Below are 16,176 nucleotides of genomic sequence, written 5' to 3'. Positions count from 1 at the left end.
TCAGATCATAGAATCAGTAAGGTTGGAAGGGACCTCTGGAGATCATCTAGTCCAACCCCCCTGCTCAGCAGGGTCACCTAGAGCCTGTTAGACAGGGTTGCATCCAGGCGGGCCTTGAAGATCTCCAGAGGAGACTCCRCAACCTCTCTCATCTGCAGTATGAAGGTATTTGTAGAGCATACGCACATGGAATGAGGAGGTCCTACTGGCCTTACAGACTCATTTATCTCTACTCACGAGCTGAGTKGAGCTCAGCTAACCTTACCACATGCAGTTAAAACTGTTTGATGTYGCAATGCTATCAGTGTATTTGATTTTACATTGTGCTATATTGTAAAACTAATCTTGAATACTCATCTGCCTTTCATCTGTCAGGTGTAGTTTCACATGCTCTCTTGAGAAAATCTGCCTAAGCCATAAATGTGTAACATTTATAAATGTTAAAATATTTATAGTCATCACTCTTTTTGTTTTTAATATGCTTTTTATTTATTTCAGATCAAAATATGGACTCTTGAGGAGGGTGATGTCTTGTCATTCAAAGTAGAAATGCAAGTGAAGATACCATCAGATGTAGCTTTCTCCCTTTTGTCTGACTTCACACACCGCCAGCAGTGGGACAAACATTACTTGTAAGAAGACCTTACCTTTCTTTAACACTGTTTGAATCCACTGACAACTAACCTTTCTGATACAAATGTTTTTTGAGATGTTGACACTTTTCTACCTAATTAAGAAAAAATTGCTGTAAGAAGTTGACATTAAAGATTCATTAGTCAACATGTGGATGGGTTTTCCCTTAACAGTAAAATCTAATTTCTCCTAAACCTACCTAAAAAAAACAAGGTTGCCCTGGACTGTCAAAAGAGAGAGCTACAACCTTTTTAATACCCAGTGTTAAAATGAAAACGATTTCTTGCCTAAACATACAGTTTATATAGAACTGAGCGCCCGCACCCCAAATTGAGAAATCAAGAAATGGGGGAACTGCAATATTCACTTTTTAAGAAAATTAACATCTTACAAAGTGTACTTGAGTTGGAATGGATTTTAGAATTGCTGTTAAAGATGGCTTTTAATTTGCTTTATATGGTGTAGATTAAYGACTAGTGAGAGTTGATATAAATTTGACTGAGGTGATGATAGAAATTTGCCTAGGAAAATCAATTATGGCTAGTGTAAATGGAAATTCTGAGTTATGCTTTTTGTAGTGAGAACTAAGWGACAGCAGTCACTGCCTCCAACAGAGTGAAAGAGCAAGTCCTACCYAATTGGCCCTTCCTGGACAAAGCGGAATACAACTTTGAATCAGATTTAGTGAAGGTGCTTAAGGTGAGGAAAACAATGTTTCAGCCATTCGAACAAACATTTTCCGTCTTCCCTGGGGTGTCAGATAGACAAATTTGGTCATTTGGCAAGTGAAGCAGGCTAATGCCATTCCAAACAGGAATGGGCAGTAGGCAAAGGACAGGCTGTTAGTAGTTGGATTCAACACCTTGCAGCCATTTTAAGAAAAAATTTGAGGATGGAGAAGTGGTGCAAGGTGAAGCATTGCAGAAAAGCTCAGTCTTTCATTCTGTTCCACTTTCTTGCTCGCTGCTTCAACATAAAGCAATGGGCTTAGTGTTAGCTTGGAATTCCCTACTAGTTTTTTGTAGAACTATTGCACGTCTCAGGTACTGCTTGAGCATGTCGAATATATTTGCAGAACTTGTGAGGTCCTACAGGCTGTGAATGAAGATGAGAAAATCTATTACATTACGTCTCCATCCATGACTGGCCATAAACCCAAAGACTTTGTGGTTCTTGTATCTCAAAGGCAACCCTGTAAGCCCAGGTAAGCATGCGGTTTCAAGCTTAATTGTGAGCACTTTGGAGCCATAGTTCTGATTGCTGTTGACCTTTGTCTTGGGCCAGTTTTTGGTGGCAAAGAWGTTATTTTATTTCTTAAGAAGTTGGATTAGGAAGTGGTTTTGTTACRTGATATTGATGCCTGAATCTGCAGAACCAGATTTACTTTGTGATGTGAATGTGATGAAGTGAATTAAGAGCATTACATATTTGTAGTCCAGTACTGCTTCTCTAATAGTGATTCTTCAGGAATTGTCTATCATCAGGATAAGAATAGGCCAGTGTCTTTGACTCAGCAATTTGGAAAATAATACATGTCCTAGACAAGGGAAGCCTGTTGGTGTGCACATGATTGAGCTTCGTTTCTTTTTAATCCTATTTAATGTAATTTTTGATGTTTTCTTATTTAAGGGAACCCTTGGCCCTTCTTCAAACATCAGGTTGATATATTTATTGTGTCAGTAAATTTCATCCTGAATTTGGTTTTAAAAGCTCCTTGATCAATTTAACATATATTGATTTTACTTTTTCTTCAGGTATCAGTTTGGTTTTGCATAATAAAATACAGATAAATAGGATCACTTGGTCTACCTTGTGCATACTTCCCCCTGCCCCCCCTTACTTTCTCTTACTCTGTGTTTTCAGACTTCAGCCCATTAACAGAACATTGGTCTTAGGTAGCATTCTGYACTGTGTTTGCTTTTTTCCCACCTCTGAGAACTGGATTGTACCTACCTTTGCTGAGGCCAACCACTGACGCTCCTTAGTAAGTAAGTGTTGCTCCTAGGCCCTGAGCCTGTAGGCCTGGTTCATGGGGAGTAGAYAGATAAAGGAGGTGGTGCAGCTAAACAAGCACAGAAGACAAAATCTACTGTCTGTCTCTTTGCCTCCCCACATACTTTATTTCCACTAACACCTTCCTCTGGCCCTTTCTAACTCTGTGCACCACTTCATGTCTTTTTAGGRTACTCTTACTGCATCCTGCCACTTGACTCCAGGTGACTGACAGCCAGGGCCATGCCTGCTGCATTATGGAGATGCTGTATGTGGGTGGTGGTTCTTTCCACAGAAGTCTTCCCGATTGCAGTCAGTGATAAAAGCCTTATGACAACAGTTGTGTCTTCAAACAAACAGGAGTTTGTTTGCCTTCATATGAAAATGACATCTTTAGTATAGCTGTTCATGTATTTCAAATAAATTACATATTCTGTTTCTAGTCCCTTATATGTACTTTTTTAATGTCTTGCTGAAGAGATGTTTGATTCTTGTGCTTGCCCTGCAGTGAACCCTACATAGTAGCTGTGAAGTCGGTTACCCTGACATCTATGCCACCTTCTTCAGATTATTGCAGAAGCGAAGTCCTTTGCGCCGGATTCCAGATCTATAGTGACAGCAGCAGCTCCTGTACGGTGAGTAGCTCAGCAGGCCTCAGCAGTGTCTCCCTTCCTGCGGTATTACATGTGCATAYTCGCTCATTTGAGCTGACACTCTGGTGCAGAAAACAGTAATGCAGCAGCAGAAATGAGTCAGTTTCCTCAGACTTCAGTGCATTTATTAAGATATTCCTTATCCCACAAGGTGGAATTAATCGTGCCCAACTTTAGCCATCTACAAATTAGGGATGATGACTGAACTAGATACTGGAGAGAGACAGGCAGCACCTCCACAGGGTAGTTCATTCAGTCCTCTATAATGCTTTAATGCTTTAAAAGCATTATATATGGGTGTTAAACTGTTCTCTGGTGGCATCTATCTGTCTTCACCAACTACAGAGAAAACCCAAGGCATTAATCCAGACTAAATGCTTAACTTCTGTGTGTCAGAAATTATGCAAGCAGAATCCCATCCCTGGACAAATCAGTGTACCTCCCTTCTGTGTTCTTATCCAATTTTCATTTAAGAAAATATACTTCTGAAAATATTTGGCAACTTCCAATGGCTGTGATCCTTTCTACAGGTAGTATCTTTGTTTGTAAAGCTCATGTAGACAGAATGTTTCTTGCTGGACCTGGCAGTAGTGAGGACACTAAGATCACTAAAATACCGTAAAAAAAAAAAAAAAAAAGTCATGCCCTTTCTGCTAATTCTTTTCTCCAATTTCATAGTGCTTTTATTCTCATCCAAAAATACTTTTGACACTGACCTAGGTGCTGCAAAAAGTGGCTAGCTGTTGCCATCTGTATGCTTTTTAGTTTCCTTTATTTTTGTGTAAACAGGTGTGTTACTTCAATCAAGTGACATCGGGTGTTCTGCCTCACTTAGCTGCAAATCTCACTGGCTCATCAAAATCCATTGAAGACACTGCTTTGGCATGTATCAAGTTCTTGGAGCTGGAAAGCAGCAAGTACTGAAGTCTGAGCTCTCTCCAGAAATTTGTTTTTTGAGATTATCAAGTGGTACTGGTTTAAGCTCCTGCATGTGTGTTGATCCTTATTCTACAGGCTAGTTACTTTGGGTCATGCAGCTGATTTACAGTGTGAGCCTCAGAATATCTAGCACCAGCACTCCCCATTGAYTGAGGATTTAACTTTAGTGTCTAAAATCAAATTTTTAATTTTAAAAAGATAACAGATTCTGCTTTTAATTGCGTTAATTTATTTTGTACAAAAAGAGGCAGACTTTGGCCCAATAGGTCTGTATATCATGAGGCTATGTCACCATTATAATGTTGTGTTGAACATAATAAAATCTAGTCAGTGGTTAGACAAAGACGTAGTTACTGATTTAAGTTAACAAAGAACTGATGCCAGGCCAGAGTGCTGGTAACTTGCTGCCCAGGACCTTGCACAGGCATTATGTAAGTGTATTAGACTACAGAAAGTTCTCAGTCTCACCTCAGAGCTGTTCTTTACGGGTGTAAGTAAGTAACTAGACAAGGTGGCAGCAGCTTTGCCACTGTCTGCTGTGTTACAAATCTGATACTTTACAAACAGGGAAAAAAATGTGGAATAGTAATAGCACTTTATTCCTCACTGTTAATGTTTGCTTATTTAATCATCTGTGATTTCCAATAAATCATTTTTGCTGAGGTTACAAATCCATCATAATTTCTACTACAAATCTCTCTGGAAGGGCTTCAGACTTGGTCCCAGACTGTTTTGTAATGATGTTGGGGGAGCTGACTTCCTATAAATGAGTAAATGATGGCTAGTTCTGTGCAAGAATGCTGTGCTAGCACTGAGTGAATATAGAATAGTAATAACCTTGGGTATGTTCATGCACAGATGAGAAGGTTTCAGAGTGATTTCAGCAGTTTTATTGTGATGCATTGATAATGTTTTCTGTTTTGTTTGTTTTTGCTAAAAGGTGCCCTATTTAAAAAACAGGTAAGACTGTTAGCAGTTAGATCATAACATGAATTGCAAGGGGTTGGGGGAATTGAAAGAATCAGAGCTTTGGAACGGTGGCAGTCATCTTACTCTAGGCTAAGTCGTACAGCCAGAGCTCCAGGGGTCTGAATCAGTTCCCACTAAAGCAAACAGATCTTTAATTTAACCTGGAACTGAATCAGAGCTTTGCTAATGATTTACAGGTTCCAGTATACCTCAATTTTGCACATGACTTGTCTACTAAGTGCAGTAGAAGAGACACCAGCTGTGTCCTGGAAACCATCTAGGTTTATCAGCAAAGTGAGTCACCTGGCCTCTCAGCAAGACTAATGTAGCTTTGGTACAGCACTGCACTGAACCAGAGCATTTGTGAAATCAGGACCTGTCCTGTCTGGCTCCTGGTGAAGACTGGCCATTGCATACAACACAGGGCTACATTTGCACTTGCTAAGCAAGACCCTGRTCTTTGGTTCTGAAGGAGAGCTGTTGGGTCTAGATCCTAGTTGTAGAGCGTGTCTTTCATCACGTGTAAAATGCAATACGCAAGTCTAGACAAGGCGGACTGCAGCCCTGCCAAAGCAGAAACACTGCTGCGCCCCTACTACTAGCTCAGCTGGTAGGATAGAAACAGTGCTGGCCTGAAACAGCAGCAGGTCTAGGCTGCTGCAGCAGGCCAGGAACTCAGCTTTCACTCCCACTCAGCACGCTTTAACCCTTCTTGCATGCAGATGGTGGCAAACAGGCACACCCAAGGGACAGATACGTCTCTATGGCCCCAAGTTTTAGTGAACAGAGACACCTAATGTTCAGCGCTGAATGCATGCGCAAAGCTTCAAGGAAGCGCCCAAACTCCATCTGTGCCAAGCATTCCCTGCCGTCAGCTGAGGGACCTCCTGTGCAGCACATCAGTTCATAACCTGCCTTTAAGAGTTACTTATACACTGAAGGACCACAAGGACTATCTAGGGTAACAGCTTTTTTTTTAAGCATTTTTTTTTATATAAATGTGGCCTGATTTCTGTCCCTGGATCCTGTGTATTTCTAATCTTTCAGCATAACAGTGTGCTTTCCTTCGGTGTTAGGCAGAGAGGACACTAACCCTGTTTAATCTGGGCCGCTTGATTGTCGTCATTAGGCCAACCACTGACCATGTTGTTATATACAGTGGTAAGGGCAGGTGCTTGGGAGAAGTGCAAGGCTGATGGGATACTGTTCTTTGTGCTGAACATCCCATGAACTCCCACCACCAACTGAATCTGGCTGCTCTCAGATGGTATTTTCCGTTTCCGAAAGGGACAAGCTCGAGGCTGGGAGCTGTGCGTCAGCAGAACACCAMGACCTCTGGGAAACCATAGTTGCCTACATCTGGCCTGCAGGTTCAGCTGTCTGACCTTGACRTGTAGACATCAGACCTCTTTGTGAGTGCAGCTACACATTTATGGGTRAGTACCTTTTCTACATAGCCTGGAGATTCTACAACAATTGCAAGCCAGCTTCTAAAAAAGAGCAGATTCAGCAGGCTTCTGGTAGCACAAGGCTTAAGTTCTAGTTATTTGACATACTTTTGAATTTGCTTGCAGGGACAAGCATATCTTTACATGCCGCACCTTTTACAATAGCTTTTCAAACAGCCTCCTTTTTTAACTATGCGTACCTTTGTGCAGTCACTTAAAGAGAGTATTTATTAGCGGGTGCATTTAACAAATCRCTCTTAACACTGACGTGGAGACTGTTAACTTGTAAAGCTCTTCACTAATGTTATACAGAGTRCAGTGCAAACCTTTTCAGTATGTATGTCCTGTCCCTTAGCAATTACTGAAACAGCAAAAAAGAGTAAAAGGAGGCCTAGACTTACCCAGCCCATGCCAGCACATGYGGAGGGATTACCTGAAAACAGCTGCTTCTCTGATACTGAACATCTCATGGAGCCCCATCATGTGGTTTTGCAAGGCTGAAGAAGCGTATTATCACTTTGCAGACAACAGCAGAGCAGTAGTTAGCTGCAGGAGCTTGACAAGTGTTGTGGAGTGCAAGCAGGTTCAAAGCCACAGGTACCAAACCAATGGCTGTCATACCCCCGACCTCCAGAACAGCACTAGAAGGAAGACTACAACCCCTGTGCTGAAGGGTGGGCCTGCTTTTGACGCTGTCCCTTTAGACAAGTGGCAGTCACAGCAATCAGCTATGGGAGGGTAAACAGTGAATCTTCTTTTCCTCACCCAAGATACACGAATTACAGCACGTAGCTTACTTACTTACCAGTCTGTGAAAGGGACATTTCTGCCTCAGCCTGAAACAGTGCAGCCATGTATTCCTCAGAACCACAGGCCTGCGCCAGGTTGCTGGCTGCTTGCTGAAACCGTAGTTTGCATACCACACTCTCCCTGTAGCTGCTAAGTGTTTGATATCACTACAAAATTTGAAGTGCATGGTTTCTGGTGAAAAGCTTTAGGTAAAAGAAGACATTATCACATCAGGGAGAGTTTAGACACAGGAAGTAATCTGAAAAAACAGTGGTTCTCTTACCTTTCATCTCCTCTTGAAAATGCCCCCCCCCCTTTTTTTAATATAGAGGATACTTAGAGAATTTAAGCTAGGTCCAGGTCTGTTGCACGGGATACATTCATATTATAAAGTGTTAGTACTTTGAACTTTAACTTAAAAGAGTTGAATTAATGCTCTGTAATTAATCCTTGACTTTATCCATATCCACTCCCCTCCCCCCACTTACTTAAATATGTGCTCCGATTATTATAAACTGAACATGCATATCCTGGTGTAGCCAACTTTGGTGCCTTTGTATCCAGGAACAGAAYCAGGAAACCTAAAGTAAGAGTAAACTATTGTATTTATCAGCATTTTATATTAAAAAACATAGAAATACAAAAAGTATCTAGACAACTGAACTCCTGTTTTTGTTCTTTGCAATCCAAACCTGTAGCTTAAGTGCCTGTTCCTAAGTCTCTCAAAACCCAGCCCTGAACTCAGTTTCCTATCTGGTATTACTTCCATGTTCTCAGCAAGGCCACCTAATGGACACTTACCTTGCATGATACAATAACAAGCAACAGTACTATCCTTTCAATGAAATGCTAAGTTTCTAGAAGGCACACACATTTAAGATTTTTGGGGCACAGAAGTACCATATCTGGCTCATGGCAATCACAGCAGTAATACAGCACTAAAAAGCTTGATTTCTCAGGTATGTGGCATATTTCTGCACAGCACAGAGAAGCACAGCACAGATGATAACCTTAACAGCACCTACCAGTTACTGGGCCAAGACACCAGTCAGACTGAACCGCAGCAACTTAGGTGCACTTCTCTGGTAATAATGTCCTCCTTTGTTTAAGAAAAATCCATTCTGAGATGATTAGGCACAAATGAAAGACTCTCACTGTCAGCTGCATTACCTGAATTACTACAGTATTCAGAGAGCTGTTGCAGGAACTTCAAGTTGGCTTCAGTAATGTTTGGTAATATTTACCAGTTTTTCAAATATAGTCTGCAGTCTCCATTTAAAAATAAATAAATCTACTATTAAATAGATGTGTATGGGTAGTACAACAYAAAGTTTATTCCCAAACCCCCAAGGGATAGTAATACTGAAGAACAAGATATTTGAGCACTTTTTTTTTTTTTTAAGAGGGAAAACAACCAAGCACCTCCCTTGTTCTTCAGCTATTTTCAGCTGTATTTCACCATGCATATCAGAGGAAGGGTATATTGTGCTACTCTTAGTGAGCAAATACTCAGCTGACTCAAGATACATAAACTGTGCAATCTATCATGAAGGTAGGAAGTGCACCTCCAAACTCTCTAGATATTGGTTGTATGACAACCTACCTATACAGGCTATTGGGCTTACCTGTTGCTCTTGATATGCAAACTTGAGCAGTTTGATATCAAAGTTAAGAAATCCTTCTTTCTAAAAGTAGAAGGGGAAAAAAAACCAACACTAGAACCCAACAATAGTGTTTTGGAAATACCCAAAATCCCTTTCACAGAAATGTAGAAAGACTCTTAAAAGTCAGCATGATTGCCTCCATCTCTGACATGCAAGCAGTACTCTGAGGCAACGCTACTCACCACCTAAATCCATTGGTCACAAACCCATGATAAAACTGCACATACCCTGCTTGGTTACTGCAAGCAGATTCCTGTTTTGAGAAGAATCTGATTTCCCTCTTCAGAGGGCTGGCAGTGAGAGGGAGCACAATTCAGAATGAAAGCTGTACTTACTTATGTATAAATATAAAAAAATACATATATATACACACACATACATACATATACCTGCTTGCTGCATAGCTGTTGGTCCCAGCTCTTCAGTAAGCTAAGTGAGTACAGCAGGCAAAGTGGAAAGAAATCAGGACACAGAAGAAAATTTAGCAGCAGCAGTCTGGTGGATTTACTAGATCCAGCAATCTGTCCTGTGCATTCACTACTCCAAAGTGAAGCAGTGCAGAGTTACTGCAGTTTGGTATGCATGAGAGGCCTTCAAAAATTAACAATTTTAGGTACTTTCACTTTTTTTTGCAGCTTTGGTGTTTCTGTAATTTCTTCATAATCTGCACTCATTCCACTGGCCCAGCGCCCAACGGTAATGTGATCTGTAGAATGAGAGACAAAGTTACAGAAAAGCTAAGCACTACCATCATATAAAATTTCCTAGTTTAAGAGAGATCTGACCCATTAGGGCCTGACTCTAGTTCACCAGAGATGCACCATTTTAGTTCTAGCTCTGAAGCTAACTAACTCTTCTTACACAATTTTTTTTTTTTTTTTTTTTTTAAGTGTGTTTTGCAAACTCATTTTCTTCCCCTGCATTTCAAGGTTCAAAAATCATTACTTTGCGTTTTTTTCCCTATTTGACTCTCCAAAGAGACATGCAAGGAGTATGTAAAAGATAGATAAACATAATTTCTAATAACTCTTATGAAGAAGATTTCAGAGTAGCTCAAGCATCTCTGAATATAAAAAGAAAAGAAAGACGAATAACATAATTCATSCGAATTATATGGATGAAGAAGTCAAGCTTTAAGAGGCACAACAGAACAAAATTTATACATCTCCACTTACTTACTTACTTACTTATACTCCTGCATATCAAACACCACCATCCTTTTGCTGATTRAATAAATACACATGCACCCCAGTAATTCAGAAAAGCCTTTAATTGCTAACCTCTGGCTCATAGGCCTGTTGCATCTTTTACAGTGCAGCCATAGGACTAACGAAGCACAATGACTGCACCCGCCCTGTGAAGAAGCAAGCTACTTAAGGGCTGCTTCTCTGCCTCCTTGCATGCCAAATCTGGTCTTCAATTAGCTAAACAGAACTATATCAACTGAAGACTCCCTTTCAGTGATGTAAGCTGGTCCAACTTTGAGCAATGCTGGTTCCTACACGTTTCCTTTCTCATACCAATCTGTAAAGCTTTCAACTTGCAAAAGAAATATTACTCACACAAAGGTAGTTTGCCATAAAMATGGCTCGCAGAAATCCAGCAAGGTCACCCACAGGTTTCCAACGTGGAAGTACATGCCCACTCTAATGGGCATCACTAAAAATCCCTTAAGTCTTCAAGCAGAAAACTTTAAAGACCCACTTGCTAAGACCACACACAGCAGAACTCAAGAATAAAGGCAATCAATCATCATGATGGAATATACAAAAACAAAAGGCTTAAATTCTTAACCTAATGTCTAAAGACACCACAATATCCCTACTAACAAGTTTATCAAGTTGCCCATGAAGAAATGCCATATACAAATAGAAAACAAAGTGTTCCCAAGTAACAGATAATTCTAGGCAAGTTGTTATTCAAGAAGTACAAAAGCCCCCGCCCCTCCCCCCAAAAAAAAAAACAACAACCACCACAACCCCACAACAGCAGCACACACATAGGTCAAAACAGCWATTCAGAAATTCAGCTTCCCTCCTCCATTCTTTCCTCTGCCCTCCTTCTGCAAAAGGCAATATAAACTGTGTTTTCAATAGTACTGCCTGGCTTCTGTGTTTACTCTGGAATGAGCGCCACTTCACCCAACCCTCCTTGTAATCCGTCTACAGAGTCGTACTGCTAGAGTCACTCCAGATTGGGCCACAGTCTGATTTAGTCCTGGGTAATCCGAACCATTTCGAATCTTACTGTTCCAATTTGATTCCTAAGCTATTTGCTGATTCTCTCATAGGGCTTTCAAGTCTCACCAGCCATTTAAGTGGTCATTGTCCACTATATATATATTATATATATATTAAAAAAAAAGCTATATAGAGTATATGTGGATGCAAGTACAGATTTCTCCTCACTCTTCAAAAGCAATAGCACAGGGGAAAAAATGCCCTTAGTCCATAATGGTGACCTGCAAATCACATGACCCTTTTACAAATCAAAGCCTTACAAAGTGTTACCGCAAGCAAGCACTGCTGAATTCAGTGCAAACTGTAAAAGTGGGAGGGTGGGAAAAAATAAAAGTACATATTTCATCCCAAATAATCAGTGAGCAATGGAAGCAGCTTTTTCAAACAAATCACCTTCTATAATAGGAGTTGCTTGAAGCTAGGGCTCACATACATACATAAAACTATGTTTTATTCAAAGAACTGAGCTTAATCAGCCAGAAAAATTCATAAAAAGTATTTTTTCCACCCACACATGTAACAAATGAACATGTAAGCGAGCAGCTTATCATTAGTTGGTGGATCTTTCCTATGAGCCTGACATAGTATTAAACAATTGATTATTTTGGTTACTGAAAAAAAAAATTACCTTTCTCTACTGACAAATACATTAAATACATTACTCGTTCCATCACCCTCTGTCCCAGGTGCATTAGGGTACGACAAATCTCTAGTTTCTTCTTCGTCCACCTCTGTCTTGGATAACACTTGCCTACCACAAGAACCTTTTCCTCAAGCACCACTACCATATTGCAACTGGAATTTTCAGTTCCATCACTTTCCAAACAAATGATCATCAAAAGAAGCAACCTTCATAAGTTGAGTAGTAAAAATACTGGATTATGAATACATGCTAGCTCACATTATCTTCAGAAACACCCAGGCTAGTTTTGCTTAATATGAAGCTCAAGTTTTGCATAGCAACTTAATTCCCTTCCACCACATTACTATACAGACACTTTCCTAAAGGAAAGTCATCTTTGCTACTTTCAAACGCACTTCTCAGACCTCTTTCTTCCTGATCAAATTCAGGCAAAGTAGTAAATGTAAGTTACTCAGCTGTGCATTSAAATTCCACCATCCTTGCTTCTCACCTGAGTTCTGATTTTCTGGACAGTCTTTCCTGAAGTGCTCCACAGAGCCACAAAGTCTGCAGCAGCCACCTTTTAAAAGAAAAAGTTTACATTCATTTAGGGGGAGATACTTGTTCTACTCCTGTTTTGTACGTTGTAAAAGTTATCCTTTACTTTTTTTGTAGCGAAAAATTCTGTACACRCTCCATATACCAAGATTAGTACAAATCAAGATGAAGAACTGTCCCCTTTGGATAGTTCTATATTCATAGGTACAGTAACAGGACACTGGGGAGCAAATGACCAGCCAGCTTTAGGAGCCCGCAAAAACAGCTTCCTCTGTATCAATGTCTGTCTCAGACAGAGCCATCACTAACCATAGTGCTCTGTAAAGCACCAAATATTACAAATTTCAGTCACCATGTATTAAACACTTCACATTTTTGATGMTTTTTGATAAAAGAAGCTGAATTCTGCTGAAATACAATCATTCAAAGTAACTTTTGAAATTAATAGGAGCTCATGATAGGTAGGTAATCCAAATAAAGGTACTGATATATGAGTTCTGCTGATGATCCAAACATTTAAAGAAGTGCAATGTCTCTAAATTGATTATTCTTCTAATTTAATGGTGTTATAAAATCACCTTTTTCAGTTTGTGATACCCCAAGCTTGTACTGCCCCTCCCCACTGTAACAGGTAAAATCTAGTTAGCCACACTTCGTGCCCCTCTTGAAATTGAAAGGACAAGTTAAGTTTGCATACTTTGACTCTGAACTGCTTGTTTAAGCTTATAATTAAACTACAAATTTCTAGGTAATGAAGATTAACATTGGATTCCCCAGAATTGCTATCTACTTTTATCTACAGTAAAAGATACTGGAAAATTCTTTTTAGTAGGATACCCCCATTCACTTGCAGTACTGTACACAGACCTGTCCTTTTGTCTTTGTTTGATAAACATAAAATAAGTATTTCTGTTGAAATAATTGCTACACTCACCTTCAGCGTATAATCCTTTGGGATTATCTGGACACGACCTTGAAAGATGCCCCATCTCACCACAGATAAAACATTTTGCGTATGGAAATGCCCCTGTAAAATCACATACAGTTTATGCTGCATATTAAAAACTTCGTGAAGTCACAATTTTTTCCCCTGAGAATACACTGTAATTATACTAACTTGCTATTCACCATAATTTTCATTGTTAGAATCAGGTATTCCTTGAATTGTGTCAACTTACATCCCTAGAACAGTTAACTTACTTAAAAACAAAGCCTGTATTTCAGTAGTCAGAAAATCCAAAGCACCTGAGCACAAATTTCTGAATCTTACCAACAGCTGGATCTATTTTTGCCTTGCATTTGGTGATTTCATGTTCTGTGGATCCACATCGGTAACAGATTCCTGTACCCATATCTTGACTTTCAAGTACAGCTGGGCAATCAGCAATCCCATGGCCAGGTTCTCTACAGTGAAAACACACCTTTGAAAATAAAAATACATACATACATTTTTACAGTCRGTTCACAAAATAGAACATGGCACATATATGGCATTACTAAAGAATTAACTTACTGCTAATATCTAATCAGCACTTAACATCAAGCAGGTTTTCACTAGACCAAGATACACATCTCTAGTGTTGAGAACTGATGTAATTTTAATGTAAAAAGCAACTTTAAGTAGTAAGATTTCATGAATAGCCCTCAAAGACAACAAACTCTTAGTATGTTAAGACCTTCGGGCTTTTTAGAAGGCGGAAATATCCCAGGGATTTTCTCTCATGGAGGAAGTATATTAAGCATATCACAAACCAGTTGTCAGTGATCTAAGTCACTAAACCACACTATTACAGGTACTTTATTCTTTTATCCATAGTACAGATAGATATTTCATACTGGGCATCCACTCATCAATAACTAAGTTCCCTAGATAAATGAAGATACTCAACTCCAATTACAGCACAATTCCCAAAGTTCTTTAAGTACTACTGCAATAAGCGCTAAAAGCAAACACCAGCAATGTTGCACCAGTCATACAACTTATTTATAAGCAAAAACTTCCACGGCTCAGATAAATTAGTAGACTCTCTTCACTGTTGCTCGTATGCAGCAAAAAATATACAGGTAATTGTATATTCTCACCTTGTCAGAGTTAGCTAGAACAGTCCTCCCAATTCTCAAGCAGAKGATACTGCAGAAAGAGGCACCAGAACAGCAAGAAAGTACAAAGCTACACAGAAATATTGTGCAGATTAATTGCATAAGAAGACACCCTGAATTAGATTCACCCAGGGAACAAGCAGAGTTTGGGCATCCATTCAAGTGTAGCAAGAAGAGAGCAGCCAGAAGAGTCATTCTCTACCTTAAAGCCTAAGTTGAAATTCACTATCTGTTTCAAAACTGAGATACTTAAATTCACTTTATTAATTCAAAACATCYTGCAGCATGTGGTCTGCTTCTAGCAGACAAGGGGCTTCACCTCCTTACATAACCTTTCCCTGACACTATCAATAGGCAATAAGGGACATGCGTTTTTCACAGTAAGCTGTTTTTTCCTGTTTTTTAAGAAGCTATGGATAGAAAACTACACATAGCCCAAAAGAAAACTCACCATGGCATTTTTCTTTGCTTCTTGCCTCTTCAGTCTTCTTCCCTCCCGACGCTTGTCCTTCTTCAAGGCTAATGCTACTTCCTCCCTCACCTCAGTGCTGTCTGCTTCTATCACCTCTCCCTTATGCACTGCCTGTGAAGCCTGTTTTAAGTATTCCATAAATCCATTAACATCTTCGTTCAGATAGTCTTTTTTCTTTTTATTCTTCTTTTTCCTTTTCTCTTGCTCTTTCTTTAAAGAGAGAGGATTTGAGTTATTTTTCTCTTTACCCTTTGCTATATCCCTGGACGATCCATTTACCATTTCTTCCCAAGGTGTAGCATCCAGTGCTTTTTCGCTCTGAGTAGCATTCTTACGAGCCCATCTAGTCATGACTGTCCCGGGAGCAGCTTAGAAAACTGGGGGAAAAAAATAAAAGAGAAGCTTAACATAAGGACCTAGAGATACTCCAAGGAAGAAGAAAAACGCAACACAGTCCGTTTCCACACAGGGCCCATTTTCTAGGGGGCAGAAGCGACAGTGAAGTCGTTTACAAGAGCAGCACAGGCAGAAACGACGGCGGGACAAGGCAAAGGCCCGGCCCGGCGCAACCGTCGGCGGGGCCTCGCGCCCGCCCCCGCCCCCGCCCGGGCCGACACCGGGGCAGTGAGGGCGCCCCCCCCCCCGCAGCAGCCCCCCCGCAGCAGCCCCGCAGCCCCCTGCTCACCCGCAACGCAGACCGAGTCCGCCGCGGCAGTAGAGACTTTCTAACAGAGCGGCCGCGCCCTGCGACTCGCCTTGCCGCGCACCGGAAGTGGAACTGAGTCTCCAGAGCAGACGGGGGCAGGTGTCGCGTGGCCTTGGCGCTGACGTCACGTCCCCTCCGGTGCCCTCGCGCGCTGTGCAGCGTGCGCGCCCGGCCGCCATGTTGCGGCACGGCGGGGGCGGCCGGCGGCGGCGAGTCCTCCTGTCAGGAGCGAAGCGAAGACGTGGCGGTCGAGAGCACTGCTCCGTCCGCGTACGTGCCGGGGAGCCTGCAGGTGCTTCCCAGGTCGAGGAGGTGGGCTGAACCGTTGTTGCTCTCGGCCTCGCCCATTTGCCGCAGCGCCTTTGTGGGTCCCAGGACTCTCGTCCTCCGT

General features: G+C 41.0%; 2 protein-coding genes across 2 annotated transcripts in view; one reads left to right on the top strand and one right to left on the bottom strand.

Annotated features, from left to right (window-relative positions):
* ACOT12 (acyl-CoA thioesterase 12) overlaps positions 1-4,804 on the top strand; it is a 29,425-nt gene extending 24,621 nt beyond the window's left edge. Inside the window, exons 11-14 of the mRNA XM_085322054.1 lie at positions 499-632; positions 1,709-1,837; positions 3,134-3,260; positions 4,068-4,804. Coding sequence (XP_085178180.1) covers positions 499-632; positions 1,709-1,837; positions 3,134-3,260; positions 4,068-4,202 — 525 coding nt within the window. The 3' untranslated portion in view covers positions 4,203-4,804. The remainder of the gene's footprint in view (positions 1-498; positions 633-1,708; positions 1,838-3,133; positions 3,261-4,067) is intronic.
* Positions 4,805-9,563: 4,759 nt separating this feature from the next.
* On the bottom strand, positions 9,564-15,847 carry ZCCHC9 (zinc finger CCHC-type containing 9). Its single transcript, XM_085322085.1, has 6 exons — positions 15,765-15,847; positions 15,059-15,456; positions 13,778-13,928; positions 13,442-13,534; positions 12,461-12,529; positions 9,564-9,793 (listed from the first exon to the last, which is right to left on the bottom strand). Exons 2-6 carry the CDS (start codon positions 15,428-15,430, stop codon positions 9,681-9,683), a joined length of 798 nt encoding a protein of 265 aa, XP_085178211.1. The 5' UTR covers positions 15,431-15,456; positions 15,765-15,847; the 3' UTR covers positions 9,564-9,680.
* Positions 15,848-16,176: the final 329 nt, after the last annotated feature.

The sequence above is a fragment of the Rhea americana genome, unplaced genomic scaffold, assembly GCF_003343005.1.
Source record: "Rhea americana isolate MKP2758 unplaced genomic scaffold, rheAme1 scaffold_74, whole genome shotgun sequence".
NCBI lineage: Eukaryota > Metazoa > Chordata > Aves > Rheiformes > Rheidae > Rhea > Rhea americana.
This window is presented reverse-complemented; position numbering and strand designations above follow the sequence as displayed.